Consider the following 23,402-nt stretch of genomic DNA (forward strand, 5'->3'; position numbering starts at 1 on the left):
TGAACAATAAGCCCTTCCTATGACTTACCCCCTGAATCTTTGCTTCTCTGTTACTGTTCTAGTAGTCATTAGCAGTTTGGGGTACTTCTTATGCTAAGCAATGCCATTGGCAATGGGCAACAGACTTTGTTTGTCTTCCTTTCAATGAGAGATGGATGTCTTCCTTCGAACTAAAATTGTTTCCCTGATCTTATCAGTTGTGAGGAAGATTACAAAAGATCGTATGACCTGAAATATGGTGAACAAATCCATTACGACCTACTCAGTCTACTTCCCTGAAGAAGGTTGTGGGTACTGTAAGTGCTCAGAGCATTGTAACAGTTCTCTCCAGGGAGCTACTGTTTTATTTTTTTTGTTGTTGTTGTTGTTGTTTTTAAATTTTTTTCTCCTGAAACAGGGTCTCACTGTGTCACCCATGCTGGACTGCAATGGTGCAATTTGGGCTGACTGCAATAGTGTTTTATGTTTATGTTCAAATATATAGTAAAACAGTATTCTTCATGGTTAAATTGGGATTTAAATATTGATGTTTTACTGTTCTTTTTTGGATAACTTTCTCATTTTGCACTGAAAGACATGGCATTAAGTTCAGTGGAATTGTTTTCCTTACTGAAAGAATGGATAAACATGTAAGGATAGTGTATTGTTAAATAAGAAAAACAATTATATTTATATATTTATAAACTTCCCCAATAAGATCAAATTTTCTATAATATTCTGATACTTTGGACAAAGAATGGAAATCAACTTTGAGTTTAGTAAGCTTTAAAGTATTTTTATTTATAAAGACATAGCAATGTTTTTATTAGCAGAAATATTCAGGACTGTTATAGTCTTTATGTGCATTATACATTATTATTTTGATAATAGCTCACTGTTTAAATTTAGGTAACAGATTAAAATTTAATTTGCTAAATTTAAATGTAAATTTCAGTTATTTGCCTCAAACTGTGGATATTAAACATTCCAGAACCATACATTTCTTTTTTCTCCCTTGTTCAATGTTTCGACAGTAATTTCAAAAAATATTACTTATTTTTTGCCACCTGGTTAGGTATTAATGATAAAAAAAATTCATGTCTATGCAGGATTTTGCAAGGTGAAATATTTTCAGTGTTGTATATCATTCCGTGTTTATGATAATTATGTTTAAAAGTTATTTTATTGGTGAGTAAACTGAGGTTCTGAAAGTTACTTATTGAAATTTCTGTAGCCAGCATACAGTAGAATTAAGGCTGTGAAATAGGATTTCTTTTTCTAAATTTAGGATTGTTTACTTTTGATAACGTGGAATATGTTAAAATATATATGCAAAACTATATATGTATACACACACACACACACACACACACACACACATATGTAGTTCATATTTTTCGGAAGTTTTCTGTAAGTAAAGAAAGCAAAAACAAAACCAGGTTCATAAAGGACAGATGAAGCATTATATAATCTAAAGAACCCTGGAATAGAAGTTAAAGAGGCCTGACTGCTTTTCATCATTACTCTTAACTAGCTGTATGATGGTGAACAAACTTAAGTAAACTTTTTACAATGAAACTTTGGACTAGATCTGTGTTCTTTTCCAGCTCTAAAATGTTTTGACTCTATGAACCTGTGATATTTTCTTCTATTGAATGTTTAATATTTTTATGGTGTTGGAAGCGTAAGAGGTCAGGATTGTTCATGTTTACGATGGACACTTTATTTTCATTGTTATTAAACATTAGACTTCATTTTCTACACTCCTTTAATGTAAAAAAAAAAAAATTACACCATAGAGACAGCTTAGTTGAATAAGTTTAACCAAATAATTACAAAGGGAGACAGAAAGGAAAGCAGAGAAAAATGTGCATTGTTTCATTTTGAAATCTTTATTTTGAATATTTAATTTTTCCTTGATTGACTTATAATCATTCTTAGCTTAGAGGTTTGTCTTAGAATCTTGTTGCCTTTCAAAATGTTTTAAAGTCTAAGGACTTTTTGGAACTTTATTTATATCTTAACCATTGATACTCTGTTTACTTTGTGTAGCCATTTTTTTTTAACAAACTGGAGAAACTTTAATCTTTATTATTGGAGTTTTTAATTAATTTAAGTGTGCATGATGTAAGAAAGCAAAAACTTTTTTCCCAAGTGGAAGCTTCTGGCTTCATTTATGGACATGAATACATCAGTTGAATTTAATTATCAACCTGAGGATCATCTCTATATTAGTTCATTTTAGAAATAAAGTTTGCTTATGAACCTCAGTTTTTCAGAACAGTTGCTTGAAAAGCTTATTGTCTCTTACGTAGGATATATATATATATATATTTCAACTTTCAAATTAAGAAACTTTGTGGGTTTTTTTTGTTTGTTTTTTTTCTGTCGCCCAGGCTGGAGTGCAGTGTCACAATCTTGAGCTCAGCTCACTGCAACCTCCGCCTCCCTGGTTCAAGTGATTCTCCTGCCTCAGCCTCCCGGGTAGCTGGGACTACAGGTGCTTGCCACCAAGCCCAGCTAATTTTTGTACTATTATTATTTTTTTGAGATGCAATCTCACTCTGTTTCCTAGGCTGGAGTGCAGTGGTATGATCTCAGCTCACTACAAAAGGTTCAAGTGATTTTCCTGCCTCCCAGGTTCAAGTGATTTTCCTGCCTCAGCCTCCCAAGTAGCTGGGATAACAGGCGTGCACCACCAAGCCCATCTAATTTTTGTATTTTTAGTAGAGACGAGGGTTCACTGTGTTAGTCAGGCTGGTCTCGAACTCCTGATGTTATGATCCACCCTCTTCAGCCTCCCAAAGTGCTGGGATTACAGGCATGAACCACGGCGCCTGGCCAATTTTTGTATTTTTAATAGAGGCAGAGTTTTATAATGTAGGCCAGGCCAGTCTCGAATGATCTCAAATGAGCCACCCATCTTAGCCTCCCAAAGTGCTGGGATTACAGGCATGAGCCACCCTGCCCACCTGAAAACTTGAGTTTTTAATCTTTTAACTCTTAAGTTTTTAACACTTTTTGATCATATAAAAGTTTAAAAATACATACAATAGCTTTATTGATATTTCATGTACCTATCATGTTTTATTTTTAGCTTTTTAAACTGTTAACCATTTCAGTGCTTAACTTTTTTTTAAAATCAGACTTTTTTTTTTTTTTTTTTTTTGCTTTCACGCTTTTAGTTTAACTTAATGCCAAAGTTGCATAAGTATGGAAGTTTGAGAAAATTTGGAATCAAGGAAATTATCCATAAAGCTTTCTTTTTTTGAAATATATGTCTTATATGTACGTGTTTTTCATCATGGAATATTGTAGGGTTCTTTATAGTTTTTAGTTGTATATCAAATAATTTTACCTACATTTTTATGTGGAATGTAAACTTACTTTACTGCCTTTTTTTCCACTGGACGAGTTGAATGAAAGAGGAAGAAGATGCATAGCAACAGCAAGCATAAAATGTCCTTCTCCTCAAACATTGTAAAGACATAAAGAGCATCTAGGATAGCAAAACCAAAATCCAAACAAACCCATGCTGGTAAAAATGATGCTGAGCTAGTTTAGGCTGTAGTTTTTAGGGGGCTTAGCAGCTTTTATTTCTTCTGCGGGAAAGCCAGTGTCCAGCCACCATCCTGTGAGGGAGCTCAACCTAACCCTATGAGGCTGACAAGTAGAGAAGCCCCGAGTCATTAGACATGTGAGTGAAGCTTCTTTTGTATTGTCCAGACCAGCCTAGCTGTTAGCTGAATGCAGCAGTGAGTGATCCCAGGTGGTACCATGTGGAGCAGTTGAACCCTTTCTGAATTCCTGACCCACAGAGTGTAAAACAAGTCATGTTTAGCTGCAAAGTTTTGGGTTGGTTACTTATGCTGCAGCAGATAATTGATATACCAGCCAAACTGATTTTCAAATATAGAGACTGCCATCAACATGCAAGAATGCAGGCAATACTGTTCCCATGAACTTTTTCTTAGGATAATAGATAATAGATAATGCACTTCAGATAATCAAAGTGACTAGAAAAAAATCACTGTGAGACTAATGTTAAGCATGAAAACTAGGATTAAGTGGGGTTTTAAAGAATAGTATGTAATGACTGTATGTTTTGGCAAAAAAAAATGTAATTCAGCTCTAAAAAAAGTGGGAAGACCATATGCAAAAAATTTTAAAAACTATTTTTTGCCATCATACTTTGGATTGTAGTGTTGGTTTTGTTGATCAGGTATTTTCTGTGTACTGTGCAGCAAAGCAAATGAGTACTTACACATTTTTCTAATTTTGTTAACTCCTGTGTCCTTGAGAGCTAGGAGTCTCAATGTGGAAGAAATTATATACTGTTTGTAGATTTATATAGATGTAAGAAGGCTAAATCCTCTACTTCTGATTTTTAATTGGAAGTATCATTATGAACTTGTGAGATATTTTAATGTTATTTAAAAATAGTATATACCTTATATTGGTGTGTGCATATATATTTGTACATATGTATATATATGTTAATCTAAGAATGCTTTGTGTGTATTGTGGAATAAATCAAATGAATATTTATGTCATATTTTAATGCTGACATTTCCAATCTATATCTGTGGAAAAGTCCCAGAAATGAACAAACCTAGTTCCGTGAATGTGGTCTTGAAATGCTGTTTTCTGGCCAGGTGTGGTGGCCCATGCCTGGAATCCCAGCACTTTGGGAGGCCAAGGTGGGTGGATCACCTGAGGTCAGGAGTTTGAGACCCGCCTGGGCTGTCACATGGTGACACCCCATCTCTACTAAAAATATAAAACTTAGCTGGGCGTGGTGGTGGATACCTGTAATCCCAGCTACTCTGGAGGCTGAGGCAGGAGAAACACTTGAACCCTGGAGGCAGAGGTTGCATTGAGCCAACGTTGTGCCATTGCACTCCATCCTGGGCTATAAGAGCAAAACTGTCTCAAAAAAAAAAAAAAAAAAAGTTATTTTCTACTGAAAGAAATAACAAGGCTTCTTTGAGAAATCTTTGCTTCCAGGTCTGGGGCATGAACTGTGTAAGGTGATCCTGGAACATTTTTATACTAGATACCAAGGAGGCTCTCAGTGATTAGCAGGTTCATGACAAAGAAACTCAGGAACTGACTAGAAGAGGCTCTGGGTGACCTGCTGTTTTAGTTTCACTACTGAAAGTACTAAATCTTGGGAAACTTCATGGTCTCAGGGAAAGTGGTATAGTTAATCACTCTCAGAGGCCTCTGCTGGCCAAAATGGAACAATTTGAGCATCAGTGAGGATAAGAGCCATGATGGATTGGGCATCCCTTATTATGTTTAAATCCATTTCATAATTTTATATATATACGGCTAAACCCCAGAACAGCCCCCTGTACCCCTATCAACTAATTGTTCATCATTGGTGAATATTAGGAAATGATTCCTTCATTTTGAAAACTGATAAGGAAAAGAATTATTTATTTTTAGTTTTCTGTATTAATAATACTCCTAGGTAAACAAATAGAGGTTAACTTTATTTTTATGGAGAGATTTCATATGCTCGCAAATAAAGATAATATGACAGAATTGGAGTATTACTATTTTGCAGTCACTTATGTTTCAATGGATTTTGACATTCAATATCAGTGGCTGATATAAAAGGAAAGAAAATCATATATCTCTTATAATATACCACCCTCTAATGCAGGCGTCCCCAAACTTTTTACACAGGGGGCCAGTTCACTGTCCCTCAGACTGTTGGAGGGCCGCCACATACTGTGCTCCTCTCACTGACCACTGATGAAAGAGGTGCCCCTTCCTGAAGTGCGGCAGGGGGCCAGATAAATGGCCTCAGGGGGCCACATGCGGCCCGCGGGCCGTAGTTTGGGGACGCCTGCCCTAATGTTTCATCTTGCCAAAAATGCTAAACCTCAATCTGATGAACCTGCCCACATCCAACTACTAATTTACAAGTAATACGGAAGATAGAGGAACTTGTTAAACTACATCAGGGGAATACAGTCAACAAAACTTAGTCTGTGGTTAACTGTAGGACATATGATCCAATATATTCAATAAATTACCATAAAAAAAGATATGGTGAGTGAACCAACAGATTAAAAATGGGAAAAATTAAACCATAGCACTTACGAATTTATACTTCAGTAATTAAAAAAAAAAAGTAAGGAAGTGATTAATGTAATAGAATAGTGGTTTTTCTTGGTTGGCATGAAGGATGATGGCATTGGGAGGGAGTACATGAGGGCTTATGTGGTGGCTCACATGGCCCTGACTCTTGATCTATGTAGTGCTTCTAAGTTCATTTAGCTGTATATCTCTGAGTGTGGTTTTCTATGTTTGTTATATTTAATAGTAAAAGTCTAAAATAAAAAGCAGGGAAAGAAAATTGATTGGAGGGGAGGCAGCTACATTGGGAAATGGTGAGAATTGATGCCTTATAGATCAACTTGTAATAGCTTAGACTTACTGACTAAGGATTTTATTAAATGCTGTTCTCAGAAGATTCAACATACTCTGTAAGTAGAGAGCCATTAAAATTTAATAAAAAGGGGGTTGGAGTGCTGAAAACTGCATTTTTAAGAAGGTAAATCTGGCAGGGTGGATTTCGGTGAGGAACTTGAAAGCTGTCCAAAAAACCACTATTGTTAAGGTAATAGTGATAAAGATTTGGATTAAGGTGATGCTTGTAGGAATAAAGGTAAAATAACAACTCTTATGCAGTAGGACAAATGGTAAGACTTGGTGACAGATTAAGCATGGTTGCTAAAAATAAAAACAGTAGAAATAAAGATTGCATTTTTGAGAGCATACCCTTTGTTGGGTAAGGTGAGGGAATTCTGAATGGCAATCATGCTAGAGTAAGAGCTTTATTTCTTCTTACAATGTATTTAGAATCTCAAAGAAATGGTTGCTAGGGATTTTGTGTTCCAGATTATTTATCTAAAAATGCTATTTCTGACAAGGAAGAAACTAATAATGTTTCCAGTGCAAGATATCCAAGTTACTGGTGTCCAATCTGCATGGATCTGCGGCAACTTCCGTTCTTGCCTCCTCAGAAGAGAGAATTCGAGTGAGGGGCATAAAGCAGAAAAAGAGACAAAAGCACATTTCAGAGCAAGTGTGGAAGTTTATTTAAAAAGGCTTTAGAACAGGAAATGAAGCATGGAGAGTCTCAAGTGGACACTGAGGTCAAGTGCAGTGTTTAACCTTGATCCGCAGACTTTGTAGCCTGGCTCCTTTCCCATGATTCTTCCCTTAGGGTGAGAGGAGCACAGTATGTGGCGGCCCTCCAACGGTCTGAGGGGCAGTGAACTGGCGTGCTGTGTAAAAAGTTTGGGGACGCCTGGTTTAGGAAGTTGTATGCATACCCATCTGAGGCTTTCTTCCTTTTTCAGGTGGAGTGCCCCCAGAACATTACACTCCACCATTTTGTGTCTTAAAGGAGGTGCCTAGGAAGTTGCTTCTCCCTGGCGTTTGCATTCAGTTAACAATTTAATGCACCAGGTGTGGACCTTTAAGAAATGGCCTCTCCTTGGCACTGCCTGCCAATTTATCACTTTTAGAGAGGCAATGTGATAATTGCTGAACTATCAGCCTACTACATTCCTAGTAAGTGGGGCAGTAGCCCTCACCTGCCCTCACTCATGCCTATTTAACTACCTGCAATAATAACAGTGATTGTTTTTCTTAAGTGCATCGTTGGGAGATAGATAGGAGGGTGACTTTTCAATGTTAATTCTTTTTATCTCTTGAATTTTGAATCATGTACTTGTATTATCTATTTAGAAAATGAGTAACATGAAGATGCCCTAATCTTCAATTTCTAGGGGAAATTTTTCATTTGACATTAAAAAAATTATTAAAGTATTTCAGACTAGTTTCTCTGAAAAGTAGTCAGGTAAATATTTTAATACTTGGTTGCCTTTGACTTGCATATGTTTGTAAATGTATGTATGTATGTTTATATATATGATGTATGCATACATAAAGTGCATTGCTTGTGAGTGCACGGGTGTGGCTGTGTGTGGCTCTGGTGCATGTATTTATTTCACCCATAAAAGAATGGTTGTACCTGGACACTCAGGCACCCTGGCTTCTCAGAGCTTTGAATTCTTACTGCCACAATGTAGGATTTTTCTCCTTAAGCAGGAAGGTGTCCTTGCTTCTCAGCTAGCCTTGGGGCCATTTGAAAATGGTTGTGATACAGCAGGATGGAATGTCTGTCCTTTGTAATCACTAATGAGGCTGAAGATCACTACATGTTATTCAGTTTGTCACCGTCTACCACACTCTTCCCCCATGCAACTGCTGTGAATCCAGCTTCTATAACAAAATGTCCTAAAATACATGAACCTTTATTTCTTATCTCAGCATTTTGATAGGTAAAGACCCAGTATTAGATCTGGGAAACAAAAGGGAGTAGGAAGTATGTGAAATAGTTTGGTTTTGTTATTTATGTACTTTCTCTTTTATAATTGATTAGTGATTAAAAACCACCAGGCATGGTGGCTCACACCAGTAATCCTAGCACTTTGGGAGTCTGAGGCCAGAGGATCACCTGAGCCCAGTAGTTTGAGAGCAGCCTGGGCAACATGGCAAAACCTCATCTCCACAAAAAATGCAATTAGCCAGACATGGTGACATGTGTCTATAGTCCCAGCTACTTGGGAGGGTGAGGTAGAAGGATCACTTGAGTCCAGAAGGTTGAGTTTGCAGTGAGCTGTGATGATGCCATTGCATTCCAGTCTGGGAAACAGAGCAAGACCCTGTTACCTCCCCCCACCCCCCAAAAAAAAGAAAAAGAAAAAAATTAGAAAAATAGTGAAATTGAGAGGAAGTTTTTTGTTTTTTGTTTTTTAAAATATTTTATTGCGTTTTAGGTTTTGGGGTACATGTGAAGAACTTGAGAGATTGTGGCATAGGTACATACATGGCAATGTGGTTTGCTGCCTTCCTCCTCATCACCTGTATCTGGCATTTCGCCCCATGTTATCCCTCCACAACTTCTCACCCCTCGCTGTCCCTCCCAGCGTTCCCCCCAACAGACCCCAGTGTGTGATGCTCCCCTCCCTGTGTCCATGTGTTCTCATTGTTCAACACCTGCCTATGAGTGAGAACATGTGGTGTTTGATTTTTCTGTTCTTGTCTCAGTTTGCTGAGAATGATGGTTTCCAGATTCATCCACATCCCTACAAAGGACACAAACTCATCATTTTTTATGGCTGCATAGTATTCCATGGTATATATGTGCCACATTTTCCCTGTCCAGTCTATCATTGATGGGCATTTGGGTTGGTTCCAAGTCTTTGCTATTGTAAACAGTGCTGCAATGAACATTCGTGTGCATGTGTCCTTATAATAGAACAATTAATAGTCCTTTGGATATATACCCAGTAATGGGATTGCTGGGTCAAATGGAATTTCTATTTCTAGATCCTTGAGGAATCACCACACTGTCTTCTACAATGGTTGAACTAATTTACACTCCCACCAACAGTGTGAAAGTGTTCCTATTTCTTCACATCTTCTGTAGCATCTGTTGTCTCCAGATTTTTTAATGATTGCCATTCTAATTGGCATGAGTTGGTATCTCAATGTAGTTTTGATTTGCATTTCTCTAATGACCAGTGATGATGAGCATTTTTTCATATGTTTGTTGGCATCATGTATGTCTTCTTTTGTAAAGTGTCTGTTCATGTCCTTCACTTTTGAATGGGTTTGTTTTTTTTCTTGTAAATCTGTTTTAGTTCTTTGTAGATTCTGGAATTAGCCCTTTGTCAGATGGGTAGATTGCAAAAAAAAATTTTCCATTCTGTAGGTTGCTGAGTCACTCTAATGATTGTTTTGTTTGCTGTGCAGAAACTCCGGAGTTTAATTAGGTCCCATTTGTCTATTTTGGCTTTTGTTGCCAATGCTTTCGGTGTTTAGTCATGAAGTCCTTGCCTATTCCTATGTCCTGAATGGTTTTGCCTAGATTTTCTTCTAGGGTTTTTATGGTGTTAGGTCTTATGTTTAAGTTTTTAATCCATCTGGAGTTAATTTTAGTGTAAGGTGTCAGGAAGGGGTCCAGTTTCTGCTTTCTGCACATGGCTAGCCAGTTTTCCCAACACCATTTATTAAACAGTGAATCCTTTCCTCATTGCTTGTTTTTATGAGGTTTGTCAAAGAGTAGATGGTTATAGATGTGTGGCGTTGCCTCCGAGGCCTCTGTTCTGTTCCATTGGTTTATATCTCTGTTTTGGTTACCAGTACCATGCTGTTTTGATTACTGTAGCCTTTTAGGACAGTTTGAAGTCAGGTAGTGTGATGCCAGCAGCTTTGTTCTTTTTGCTTAGAATTGACTTGGCTATGTGGGCTCTCTTGGTTTCCTATGAAGTTTAAGGTGTTTCTTTCCAGTTCTGTGAAGAAGGTCATCGGTAGCTTGATGGGGATAGCATTGAATCTGTAAATTACTTTGGGCAGTATGGCCATTTTCAAAGTATTGATTCTTCCTAACCGTGAGCACGGAATGTTTCTCCATCTGTTTGTGTCCTCTCTTACTTCGTTGAGCAGTGGTTTGTAGTTCTCCTTGAAGAGGTCCTTTATGTTCCTTGTTAGTTGTATTCCTAGGTATTTTATTCTCTTTGTAGCAATTGTGAATGGCAGTTCATTCTTGATTTGCCTCTCTTTAAGTCTGTTATTGGTGTATAGGAATGCTTGTGATTTCTGCACATTGATTTTTTTTTTTTTTTTTTTGAGACGGAGTTTCACTCTTGTTACCCAGGCTGGAGTGCAATGGCACAATCTCGGCTCACCACAACCTCTGCCTCCTGGGTTCAGGCAATTCTCCTGCCTCAGCCTCCTGAGTAGCTGGGATTACAGGCACACACCACCATGCCCAGCTGATTTTTTTTTTTTTTTGTATTTTTAGTAGAGACGGGGTTTCACTATGTTGACCAGGATGGTCTCGATCTCTTGACCTTGTGATCCACCCTCCTCGGCCTCCCAAAGTGCTGGGATTACAGGCGTGAGCCACCACACCCGGCCCCAGCACATTGATTTTGTATCCTGAGACTTTGCTGAAGTTGCTTATCAGTTTCAGGAGAGTTTGGCCTGAGACAATGGGGTCTTCTAAATATACAGTCATGTCATCTGCAAGTAGAGATAATTTGGCTTCCTCCTTTTTGAATGGAATACTCTTTATTTTTTTTTTTATTGCCTGATTGCTCTGGCTAGAACTTCCAGTACTGTATTGAATAGGAGTGGTGAGAAAGAGCATCCTTGTCTAGTGCCACATTTCAAAGGGAATGCTTCCAGTTTTTGTCCATTCAGTATGATATTAGCTGTGGCTTTGTCATAAATAGCTTTTGTTATTTTGAGATACCTAGTTTGTTGAGAGTTTTTAGTATAAAGGGCTGTTGAATTTTGTCAAAGGCCTTCTCTGCATCAATTGAGATAATCATATGGTATTTGTCTTTGTATCTGTTTATGTGGTGGATTGCGTTTATACACTTGTGTATGTTGAACCAGCCTTGCATCCCCGGGATGAAGCCTACTTGATCATGATCGATAAGCTTTTTGATGTGCTCTTGCAATTGGCTTGCCAGTATTTTATTGAAGATTTTTGCATCTATGTTCATCATGGATATTGGTCTGAAGTTTTCTTTTCTTGTTGAGTCTCTACTGGATTTTGGTATCAGGATGATGCTGGTCTCATAAAATGATTTGGGAAGGATTCCCTCTTTTTGGATTTTTTGGAATAGTTTCAGAAGGACTGGTACCAGCTCCTCTTTGTATGTCTGGTAGAATTTGGCTGTGAACCCATCTGGATCTGGGCTTTTTTTGGTTGGTAGGCTCTTAATTGCTGTCTCAACTTCAGCCCTTGTTATTGGTCTTTTCAGGGTTTTGACTTCTTCCTGGTTTAGGCTTGGAAGGAGGCAAGTGTCCAGGAATTTATCCATTTCTTCCAGATTTACTGGCTTATGTGCATAGAGTTGTTTGTAGTAATCTCTGATGGTAGTTTGTATTCCTGTGGAATCGGTGGTGATGTCCCCTTTATCTTTTTTTTAATTGCATCTATTTGATGATTCTTTCTTTTCTTTTTTATTAAACTGGCTAGTGGCCCATCTGTTTTGTTGATCTTTTCAAAAAACCAGCTGCTGGTTTTATTGATTTTTTTTTTAAGGGTTTTTTTGTGTCTCTATCTCCTTCAGTTCTGCTCTGATCTTAGTTATTTCTTGTCTTCTGCTAGGTTTTGAGTTTTTTTGATCTTGCTCCTCTAGCTCTTTCAATTTTGATGATAAGGTGTTGATTTTAGATCTTCCCTTGTTTCTCATGTGGGCATTTTTTGCTACGTATTTTCTTCTAGACAGTGCTTTAAATGTGTCCCAGAGATTCTGATGTGTTGTGTCTTCATTCTTATTGGTTTTGAAGAACATCTTTATTTCTGCCTTCATTTCATTGTTTATCCAGTCAACATTCAATATTTGCTTGGTAAATCTTTCTCCATCCCTTTATTTTGAGCCTATGTGTATCCTTGCATGTGAGATGGGTTTCGTGGATACAGCACACCAATGCGTTTTGGTTTTTTATCCAGTTTGCCCATCTGTGTCTTTTGATTGGGGCATTTAGCCCATTTACATTTAGGGTTAATATTGTTATGTGTGAATTTGAACCTGCTATTTTGATGCTAGTTGGTTGTTTTGCCTGTTAGTTGATGTAGTTTCTTCATTGCGTCGATGCTCTTTAGCATTTGGTACTTTTTTGGAGTGGCTGGTACTGGTTGTTCCTTTCTATGTTTAGTGCTTCTTTCAGGAGCTCTTGTAAAGCAGGCCTAGTGGTGATGAAATCTCTGAGTAATTGCTTGTTTGTAAAGGATTTTATTTCTTCTTCGCTTATGAAACTTAGTTTGGCTAGATATGAAATTCTAGGTTGAAAGTTCTTTTCTTTAAGGATGTTGAATATTGTCCCCCACTCTCTTCTGGCTTGCAGGGTTTCTGCTGAGAGATCTGCTGTGAGTCTGATGGGCTTCCCTTTGTGGGTGACTCGACCTTTCTCTCTGGTTGCCCTTTGCATTTTTTCCTCATTTCAACCCTGGTGAATCTGATGATTATGTGCTTTGGGCTTACTCTTCTTGAGGAATATCTTTGTGGTGGTCTCTGTATTTCCTGGACTTCAATATTGGCCTGCCTTGCTAGGTTGAGGAAGTTTTCCTGGATAGTATCCTGAAGAGTGCCTTCCAGCTTGGATTCATTCTCTCTGTCACATTCAGGTACACCTATCAAATGTAGATTAGATCTTTTCACATCATCCCATATTTCTTGGAAGCTTTGTTCATTTCTTTTTACTCTTTTTTCCCTCATCTTGCCTTCTCGTTTTGTTTCATTGAGTTGATCTTTGACCTCTGATATCCTTTCTTCTGCATGGTCAATTAGGCTATTGAAACTTGTGTATGCTTTGCAAAGTTCTCGTGATGTGTTTTTCAGCTCCATCAATTCATTTATATTCCTCTCTAAGCTGTTTATTCTCATTAGCATTTTGTCAAACCTTTCTTCAAAGTTCTTAGTTTGTTTGCATTGGGTTAGAACATGTTCTTTTAGCTCAGAGAAGTTTCTTATTACCTACCTTCTGAAGCCTATTTCTGCCAATTCATCAGACTCATTCTCCATCCAGCCTTGTTCCCTTGCTGGTGAGGAGTTGTAATCACTTGTAAGAGGAGAAGTGTTCTGCTTTTGGGTGTTTTCTTCCTTTTTGTGCTGGTTTCTTCCCATTTTTGTGGATTTATTTACCTGTAGTCTTTGTAGTTGTTGACTTTCAGATGGGTTCTCTGGGTGGACGTCCTATTTGTTGATCATGAAGTTATTTCTTTCTGTTTCTCAGTTTTCCTTCTAAGAGTCAGGCCCTTCTGCTGGAGAACTGCTAGAGGTCCACTCCAGACCCTGCTTGCCTGGGGATCACCTGCAGCAGCTGCAGAACAGGAAGGGTTGCTGCCAGTTTCATCTTCTGCTATCTTTGTCCCAGAAGGATACCCACCAGATGTCAGTCTGTGTTCTCCTTTTTTGAGATGACTCTTTGTATATATGGGGGTTGGGGAGCTGCTTGAGGAAACAGTCTTTCCTTTATAGGATCTCAAGTGCTGAGCTGTGAGCTCTGTTCTTCCGTTCAGACCTGCTAGGCCAGGCACATTTATGTCTGCTGCTGGAGAACTCATGACTGCCTTTTTTTCCCAGGTGCTCTGTCCCAGGAAGGTAGGACCTTATTTATAAGTTTCTGTCATGTGGCTGCCTTTTTTCAAGGATGCCCTCTCCAGTGAGGGGGCAGCTTATTCACTGTCTGCCAGCTGAGCTGCTGTGGGCTCTACCCAGCTGCCGTGTGAACTTCCCTGCAGTCCTGTTTGTAGTGGTATAGTTAGAACTGCCTTGGCAGTGGCGGCCTGCCTCGGCAGTGGCAGATGCCCCTCCCCCACAGAGCTGGACCATCCTGGGTTCAGCTGTGCTTGCTGTGAAACTCTCAATCCACAGCGGTTCAGATTGCTGGTCTTTGTGGGGGTGGGACTGACCAAGCCTGATAACCTGGCTCCCTGCCTCAGACCACCACCCCCCCTTTTTTTTTTTTTTTTAAGGTTGAACAGGTGACTGTGTCTCCCAGGTGTTCCAGTCATCAGTTGATGGGGCACCCAGATTTGTGTGAGATTTTGTGCCACTGCACCAGCTCAAACAGCCATACTGGAGACTCGTGGCACTTTGTTGTCCAGGAATCTCCTGGCCTGGCTCCCAGTTTCAGTCCCCTTTTTATCAGTTGAATGGACGACTCTGTCTCCCAGGTGCTCCAGTCGCCAGCTGAAAGGGCACCCAGACCCATGTGAGTTTTTTGTGTGGAGACATGCCACACCAGCCAAAACAGCTGCGCTGGAGACCCATGGCGTTCCTCGGCCTGGGAATCTTCTGGTCTGTGGGCAGTAAAAATCTGTCTGGAAATGCAAAGACCACTCGCCCTCTGCGCTCTCCCTGGGAGCTGCAGTCCAGAGCTGCTCCTACTCGATCATCTTGGATCTCTCTGCAAGAGAAGTTTTAAGACTACTCAGGCAGGAATCTAGAAAAGAGAAGCTGGAATTGGAAATAGCAGAAGACAGTAGTAGGAAGCTAAGCAGCCTAATATAGTGGTTGTCAATTTTGGCTGCACATTGGCACCACCGAGGAATCTTAAAAACATAATTTATGCTTGGTTCTCATCCCTGGAGATGCTGATTTAATTGGTCAGGGCTGCGGCCTGGGCGTTAGAACGTTTTGAATCTACCCACTTGAATTTGTGGTCAAGACTGAGAACGAATGGTCTAGAGAATAAAACTGGTTTAGGACTGAAAGAATCCTTGGCTCCCACAGTGCCTCAGTTCCAAGTTCTCTCCACTTGACATAAATTGGAGTTTATTGTAAAATGTAAATATCGTGCTTCTCTGTGTGTTCTCTAGGAGATTTGATGCTTTTTAAGACTTGTGATTATTTAGGTTTGTCATTGGTGGGAAACAAAGCATGAGTGAATCTTCAGCATCTGGAAAGAATGGGCAGATTCACTTATAAGCAAAGTGTGAACCACTGTGCTTTTTTTTAAATTTTAAGTTTCAGGATACATGTGCAGGATGTGCAGGTTTGTTACATAGGTAAACATATGCCATGGTGATTTGCTGCACCTATCTCAACCCTCCATGCTTGTTATTGCTATTTAATAATAATAATAAATTTTCATGGATCAACTTATTTAACATTGCGTTGTTCGCACAGGTTGCTTGTGATTTGCTTCGGAGAATTATTCGTATCTTGAATCTCAGTAAGAGACTCCAAGGACAACTGCAAGGGGGAAGTAGAGAGATAACGAAAGCTGCTCAGAGTCTCAATGAACTTGGTAAGTTGTTTGTTTGTTTTTTTTTAAATTAAAAAGTTAGTAGAGATTTAAAGAGTTTTTAAGTCACTTGATTGGTTGACTTGTTATCACCACTAGCAAGTACTGTTAAATTTTTTAAATAATTGGCTGCATACAACATGGTAACTGCTCTCAGAATGAGTAAGTACAATTAATTGATTTCTTTGAAATGCGATTTATTTTAATTATAGTAAAATTGGCCTTTTTCATATACATGTCTGTGAATTTTAACATATATATAGGTTCATGTAAGCACCATTACAGTCTTGATACAGAACAATTCCATCACTCCCCCAGATTCCCTCATTATCCCTTCATGATCACGCCTACCTGCTTCCACTAATCCTGGCAACCACTGATCTTTTCTCAATCATTGTGGTTTTGTCTTTTTGAGAATGACACATAAATGGAATTACAAAGTAGGTAACCTTTTGAGGCTGTCTTCTTGTACTCAAAATAATACCTTTGTGATTTATTCAAGTTTTGGGGTATACTAATAGTTTGTTACTTTGTATGTGATTGAATACCATTGTATGAGTGTCCTGTAGTTTGTTTATTGATTCACTGATTGAACGACATTTGTGTTGTTTCCAGTTTTTGGTAGTTATGAATACAGCTGCTATGAACATTAATGTATATAGGTCATTATGTGAAGTTAAATTTTCTTTTTTCTAGGAAATATTCTAGAGAAATGATGCTTTTAAGATGACAAATCCCATGTTATACTATGCCTAGCAGATTTAAAAAATTTACTTCTTTGTTCATTCTTTCCTCAAACATTTATTAGAGGACCTCGACAGTCAAGCATTTAATGACCATGGTTTTGACTGTTAACCAGCTGCCAAGTCCATAATGCAGCACATCGTAACTTTTCATGCAAAATTTTGAATAGGTAGTGAGTGCACGTAGAACTGCCCAGCATTGTGTTTCAACGAGGCTTGGTGGTTTTCTTTTCACTGGGTACCCAGTAGTTTTTCTGAGTGGATATATGTAGTGGTATTCGTACTTTACAGGTTCAGAAGTCTTTGATTATATCCATTTTAGATAGTAAGAGTCTGCTTACTTTTGGGTTGTGCTTTGAAAGCAATTATGCCAAAATAGTATCCGAGAAATGTGCATTAAATGTTCTTTCTGAATTTTCCTGTCTGTGATTTTTCAGTTATATAGTCATGTTTATTCCATATTTTTTTAAATTAATCAAGGAAATCTATCCTTCACAAATAAGGCTTTGACAGCATTACAGTTATATACGGCTCAAATACAGGTTTTGCTTAGGAAAATAATTGGAAATGTCTCTAACTTGTGATTTAGTATGCTTAGAATATGTTATTTATGAAGTTAAACTTTTGAGCTGAATATGGTGTCTGGTTCCTGAAGGCCCAGTTACTTGGGAGGTGAAGGCAGGCAGTATTGCTTGAGGCCAGGAGTTTGAGACCAGCCTGGATGATCAGAACAGATCTCCTCTCATTCTAAAAAAATAAAAATTAGTTGAGAAGTAAAGAAAGTTAAAACAAAATAAAAGTTTAGCATTTAGCCTGGGCCTGCAGTCCCAGGTACTTAGGAAACTGAGATGGGAGGATCACTTGAGCCCACAAGTTAGAGGCTGCAGTGAGCTGTGATTGCACCAGTGTTTTCCAGCCTGAGAGAGAGAGCAAGATCTTGTCTCATTAAAAAAAAAAAAAAAAAAAAAAAAAGAAAGTTAACTTTTTTAACAGTGAGTGATGCTTGTGTGTTGTTTTCACAGTATGATCTAAACATAGAAGTGTAAAAAATCAAATGTGGCACATATACACCATGGAATACTATGCAGCCATAAAAAATGATCAGTTCGTGTCCTTTGTAGGGACATGGATGAACCTGGAAACCATCATTCTCAGCAAACTGACACAAGAGCAGAAAATCAAACACTGCACGTTCTCACTCATAGGCAGGTGTTGAACAATGAGAACACATGGACACAGGGAGGGGAGCATCACACACTGGGGTTTGTTGGGGGGAAATAAGGGAGGGACAGTGGGGGGTAGGGAGTTGGGGAGAGATAGCATGGGGAGAAATGCCAGATATAGGTGATGAGGAAGAAGGCAGCAAATCACACTGCCATGTGTGTATCTATGCAACAGTCTTGCATGTTCTTCACATGTACCCCAAAACCTAAAATGCAATAAAAAAATTTTTTTTTTAAAGTGTAAAAATTCAAGTATCAGCTGCTATTTTGCTGTAGCACATTTAATATCTGTGTACCAACAATAGTTTGTGGGATTATGGAATCATTAAACCCTGATGCATATTACTCCAAGGCTTATTGAGTATGTTTCTCATCACTGACACGCCTTTCAGTATTAAAAAGATTATTAAATTTTGATTGGATTATGATTATCATTTCTTCTGTAATAGATGCTGTAATACAAATGGTGATTCTTTAAAAAAAAAAAAAGGCACAATTATGGAACATAATGTTCTGAGTTGGTATAACGCAGAATGTAAAACCATTATCCTTCCAGTGTGCTGTTGGCTTTACCTTAAGTTTTTATAAAGATTGTTAAAAAGTTTTTGAGAAACTATAGTTTATGGTGGAATGATCTCAAAGTGGATTGAAGTAATTAATTTTTTAAAGCTTTGCAGTTGATATGTGATTTAATATTTGTAAAGACATCATGTCTTTTTCATTCACCACTGTAGTTCAGTCTTGACCGGTCCTGGTATTTATAACCAATAAGGAGAAACCAAGGAAAAATAAATTACTATATGTGAAATTAATACGTGAAAGTAATAATTTTGCAGTAACTATTATAGTTGTATATACTAAATGACACATCTACAATTGGAAGATCTCTAAAATTGTCAGTGTCTTTATCAATATGGTTCTGTTTTTCATTAGAAAGAATAAAATGATGACGAATAGCAGTGTTTATACCACAGACCCTTGAAATTAATTTAAAAGCAATCTTTCAAACCTGAAAGGTTTTGAGGCTTGATTTGGGATACCTACATGAAATACATTGTCATATGGAAATTAAGTATATTCTATGAGACTGGGGTGTGGAGTGACTACTAGTGGATACAGATTTCTTTTTAGGATGATAAAAATGTTCTAGAATTAGTTGGTGGTGATTGTTGTGCCACTTTGTCAGTGTACTAAAGACCACTGCATTGTATACTTTGAAAGAGAGAGTTTTATGTTATAGAAATTTGAAATTCATCCGTGTTGTTGTGTGTATTAGTACCTTTGCATTTTTATTACGGACTAGTATTCCATTGGTATATCACAGTTGCTTTATCCATTCACGTGATGATGAACATTTGGGTTATTCCTAATTTTTTAATTCTATAAATTAAGCTGCTATGAACATTTATGTACACGTCTTTGCATGAACATATCCTTTCATTTCTCTTGGATAAATACCTAGGATTGGAATGTCTAGATCATATGGTAGTTATATGTTTAGCTTTTAAGAAATTGCCAGCGTATTTTTCAAAGTAGTTGTAATGTTTACATTCCTACCAGTAGTATTTGAAAGTTCTACTTCCCCCTACAACCTTGCCAACACATGTTACAGTCAGTCTTCTTAATTTTAGTCATTCTAATAGGTATATTGTGGTATCTTGTTTTGAGTTTTCAAAGAAAGCTACTATAGCTAATAAAAGAGTTGAGGAAGATTTCAGTATACTAGATAAACATACAAAAATTAATTGTATTTCTGTAGACTCTATTAGCAACAAGCAATTGGAAATTGAAATTCAAAAATACCGCTTATAACAGCATAAAAATATGACAGACTTAGGGATAAATCTAACAAAAGATGTGCAAAACCTGGAAACTACAAAATATTGTTGAGAACAAAGAAGATCTAAGAACATGCAGTGTTTGGTTTTCTTAAAAGCTAAACAACCAATTTTGTTCATCAGTTGGAGGACTTAATATTGTTTATTAAGATGTACACTCTTCCCAACTTGATCTGTGAATTTAACATATTTTCAGTTTAAATTCTAGAAGGCTTTCAGAAATTGACAGGCTGATTAAAAAATTCATATGGAAATTCAGAAGATCTAGAATAGCCAGAATAACTTTCAAGAGGAAACCGAGTTGGAAGAATAACCCTGCCTGATTTGAAGACTTATTATAAAGACTCCTTTTAGTAATCAAGACATAAAGATCAATGGAACAAAGATCCCAGAAATAGACCCACATATATATATGAACAACTGATTTTTGACACATTTAGTAGAGAAAAAATAATCTTTTCAACAGATGGTGTAGGAACAATTGGATCTCAATATGCAAAACAGTGAACTTGTATCCATACTTGACTTCATATAAAAATACTAACTCAGAATGAATTCATGTCCTAAATGTAAAACCTGAAACCATAGAAGTTAGAGGAGACAGAAGATTTTTTTTATTTTTATTTTTTTCTTTTCTTTTTAAAAAAATTTTAAATTTTACTTTAAGTTCCAGGATACGTGTACAGAAGGTGTGGGTTTGTTACATATGTATACAAGTGCCATGGTGGTTTGCTGCACCTATCAACCTGTCATCTAGGTTTTTTTCCTTTCTTTTTTTTTTTTTCTTGAGATGGAGTCTTGTTCTCATTGCCCAGGTTGGAGTGCAATGGCATGATCTCCACTCACTGAGATCTCTGCTCACCGCAACCTCTGCCTCCTGGGTTCAAGCGATTCTCCTGCCTCAGCCTCTCAAGTAGCTGGGATTACAGGCATGTGCCACCACACCTAGCTAGTTTTGTATTTTTAGTAGGGATGGGGTTTCTCTTTGTTAGTCAGGCTGGTCTTGAACTGACCTCAGGTGATCTGCCTGTCTTGGCCTCCCAAAGTGCTGGGATTACAGGCCTGAGCCAACACATCCAGCCTAGGTTTTAAGCCTCACATGTTTTAGGTATTTGTCATAATGCTCTGCCTCCTTTTGCTCCCTGGCCCCCAGCAGTGCCTGGTGTGTGTTCCCCTCCCTGTGTCCATGTGTTGTCATTGTTCAACTCCCAGTTAAAAGTGAGAACATGCAGTGTTTGATTTTCTGTTCCTGTGCTAGTTTGCTGAGGATGATGGCTTCCAGCTTCATCCATGTTCCCACAAAGGACATGAACTCATTCTTTTTTTATGGCTGCATAGTATTCCATGGTCTATATGTACCACATTTTCTTTACTTATTCTGTCATTGATGGGCATTTGGGTTGGTTCCATGTATTTGCCATTGTACATACAGCTGCAGTAAACATACATGTGCATGTGTCTTTACAGTAGAATGATTTATATTCCTTTGGGTATATCCCCAGTAATGGGATTGTTAGGTCAAATGGTATTTCTGGTTCTAAATACTTGAGGAATCACCACACTTTCTTCCCCAACTGTTGAACTAATTTACATTCCCACCAGCATTGTAAAAGCGTTCCTATTTCTACACAGCCTTGCCAGCATCTATTATTTCTTGACTTTTTAATAGTTATTATTCTGATTGACATGAGATGGTATCTCATTATGGTTTTGATTTGCATTTCTCTAATGATCAGTGATGTTGAGCTCTTTTTAATGTTTGTGGCTGCATAAATGTCTTCTTTTGAGAAGTGTCTATTCATATCGTTCGCCCACTTTTTGATTTTTTGTTTGCTTATATGTTTTCCTTGTAAATTTGTGTAAGTTCCTTGTAGATTCTGGATATTAGAATTTTGTCAGATGGTCAGATTTCATAAATTTTCTCCCATCCTGTAGGTTGCCTTTTTATTCTGATGATAGTTTCTTTTGCTATGCTGAAGCAATTTAGTTTAATTCGATCCCATTTGTCAGTTTTGGCTTTTGTTGCAGTTGCTTTTGGCATTTTCATCATGAAATCTTTTCCCATGCCTATGTGCTGAATGGTATTGCCTAGATTTTCTTCTAGAGTTTTTATGGTTTTGGGTTTTACATTTAAGTCTTTAATCAATCTTGAGTTAGTTTTTATATAAGGTGTAAGGAAGGGGTCCAGTTTCAGTTTTCTGCATATGGCTAGCCAGTTTTTCTAGCACCATTGACTAAGTAGGGAATCCTTTCCCCATTGCTTGTTTTTGTCTGGTTTGTTGAAGATCAGATGGTTGTAGATGTATGGTGTTATTTCTGAGGTATTTATTCTGTTCCATTGATCTGTATATCTGTTTTGGTACCAGTACCATGGTGTTTTGGTTACTATAGCCTTGTAGTATAGTTTGAAGTCAGCGTGATGCCTCCAGCTTTGTTCATTTTGCTTAGGTTTGTCTTGGATATACAGGCTCCTTTTTGGTTCCATTTGAAATTTAAAGTAGTTTTTTATAATTCTGTGAAGAAGGTCAATGGTAGTTTGATAGGAATAGCATTGAATCTATAAATTACTTTGGACAGTAAGGCCATTTTCACAACATTGATTCTTCCTATCTGTGAGGATAGAATGTTTTCCCATTTGTTTGTGTCCTCTCATTTCCTTGAGCAGTGGTTTCTAGTTCTCATTGAAGAGGTCTTTCACTTCACTTATTAGCTGTATTCCTAGGTATATTATTCTCTTATAGCAATTGTGAATGGGAGTTCATTCATGATTTGGCTCTCTTCTTGTCTGTTGTTGGTGTATAGGAATGCTTGTGATTTTTGCACATTGATTTTGCATTCTGAGACTTGGCTGAAGTTGCTTATCAGCTTAAAGAGTTTTTGTGCTGAGATGATGGGGTTTTCTAAATATACATGCCATCTGCAGAGACAATTTTATTTCCTCTCTTACTTTTCGAATACGTTTTATTTCTTTCTCATGTCTTATAGACCTGGCCAAAACTTCCAATACTATGTTGAATGGGAGTGGTAAGAGAGGGCACTCTTGTCTTGTGCCTGTTTTCAAAGGGAATGCTTCCAGCTTTTGCCCTTTCAGTACTGTGTTGGCTATGGGACTGTCATAAATAGCTCTCATTATTTTGAGATAAGTTCCATCAATACTTAGTTTATTGAGAGTTTTTAACATGAAGGGATGTTGAATTTTATCAGAGACCTTTTGTACATCTACTGTGGTAATCGTGGTTTTTGTAACTAGTTTTGTTTATGTAAAGGATTACGTTTATTTATTTGCATATGTTGAACCAGCCTTGCATCCCAGAGATGAAGCCAACTCGATCGTGGTGGATAAGCTTTTTGATGTGCCTGATGGATGTGGTTTGTTAGTATGTTATTGAGGATTTTCATATTGATGCTTATCAGGGATATTGGCCTTAAGTTTTCTTTTTTTGGTGTTTCTCTACCAGGTTTTGGTTATCAGGATGATGCTGGCCACATAAAATGAGTTAGAGATGTATCCTTCCTTTTCAGTTGTTTGGAGTAGCTTCAGAAGGAGTGGTAACAGCTCCTGTTTGTAACTGGATTAGAATTTGGCTGTGAATCCATCTGGATCTGGGCTTTTTTTGGTTGGTAGATTATTAGTTAGTACCTCAATTTCAGGACTTGTTATTGGTCACTTTAGGGATTCAGCTTCTTCCTGGCTTAGTCTTGGGAGGGTGTGTGTCCAAGAATTTACCAATTTTTTCTAGATTTTCTAGTTTATTTGCCTA

General features: G+C 37.7%; 1 protein-coding gene across 4 annotated transcripts in view; it reads left to right on the forward strand.

Moving 5' to 3' along the window:
* The window catches only part of COG5 (component of oligomeric golgi complex 5), a 386,409-nt gene that overhangs the window by 40,554 nt on the left and 322,453 nt on the right, over positions 1–23,402 (forward strand). For 3 of the 4 annotated variants that reach the window (XM_039472963.2, XM_039472962.2, XM_074379246.1), the window contains one exon: positions 15,720–15,840. In XM_039472963.2, coding sequence (XP_039328897.1) covers positions 15,720–15,840 — 121 coding nt within the window. Of the gene's footprint in view, positions 1–14,058; positions 14,190–15,719; positions 15,841–23,402 lie in introns of those variants that run through there. The other variant, XM_074379247.1, reaches the window with a different exon arrangement.

The sequence above is a fragment of the Saimiri boliviensis genome, chromosome 10 (assembly GCF_048565385.1).
Source record: "Saimiri boliviensis isolate mSaiBol1 chromosome 10, mSaiBol1.pri, whole genome shotgun sequence".
Taxonomy (NCBI): domain Eukaryota; kingdom Metazoa; phylum Chordata; class Mammalia; order Primates; family Cebidae; genus Saimiri; species Saimiri boliviensis.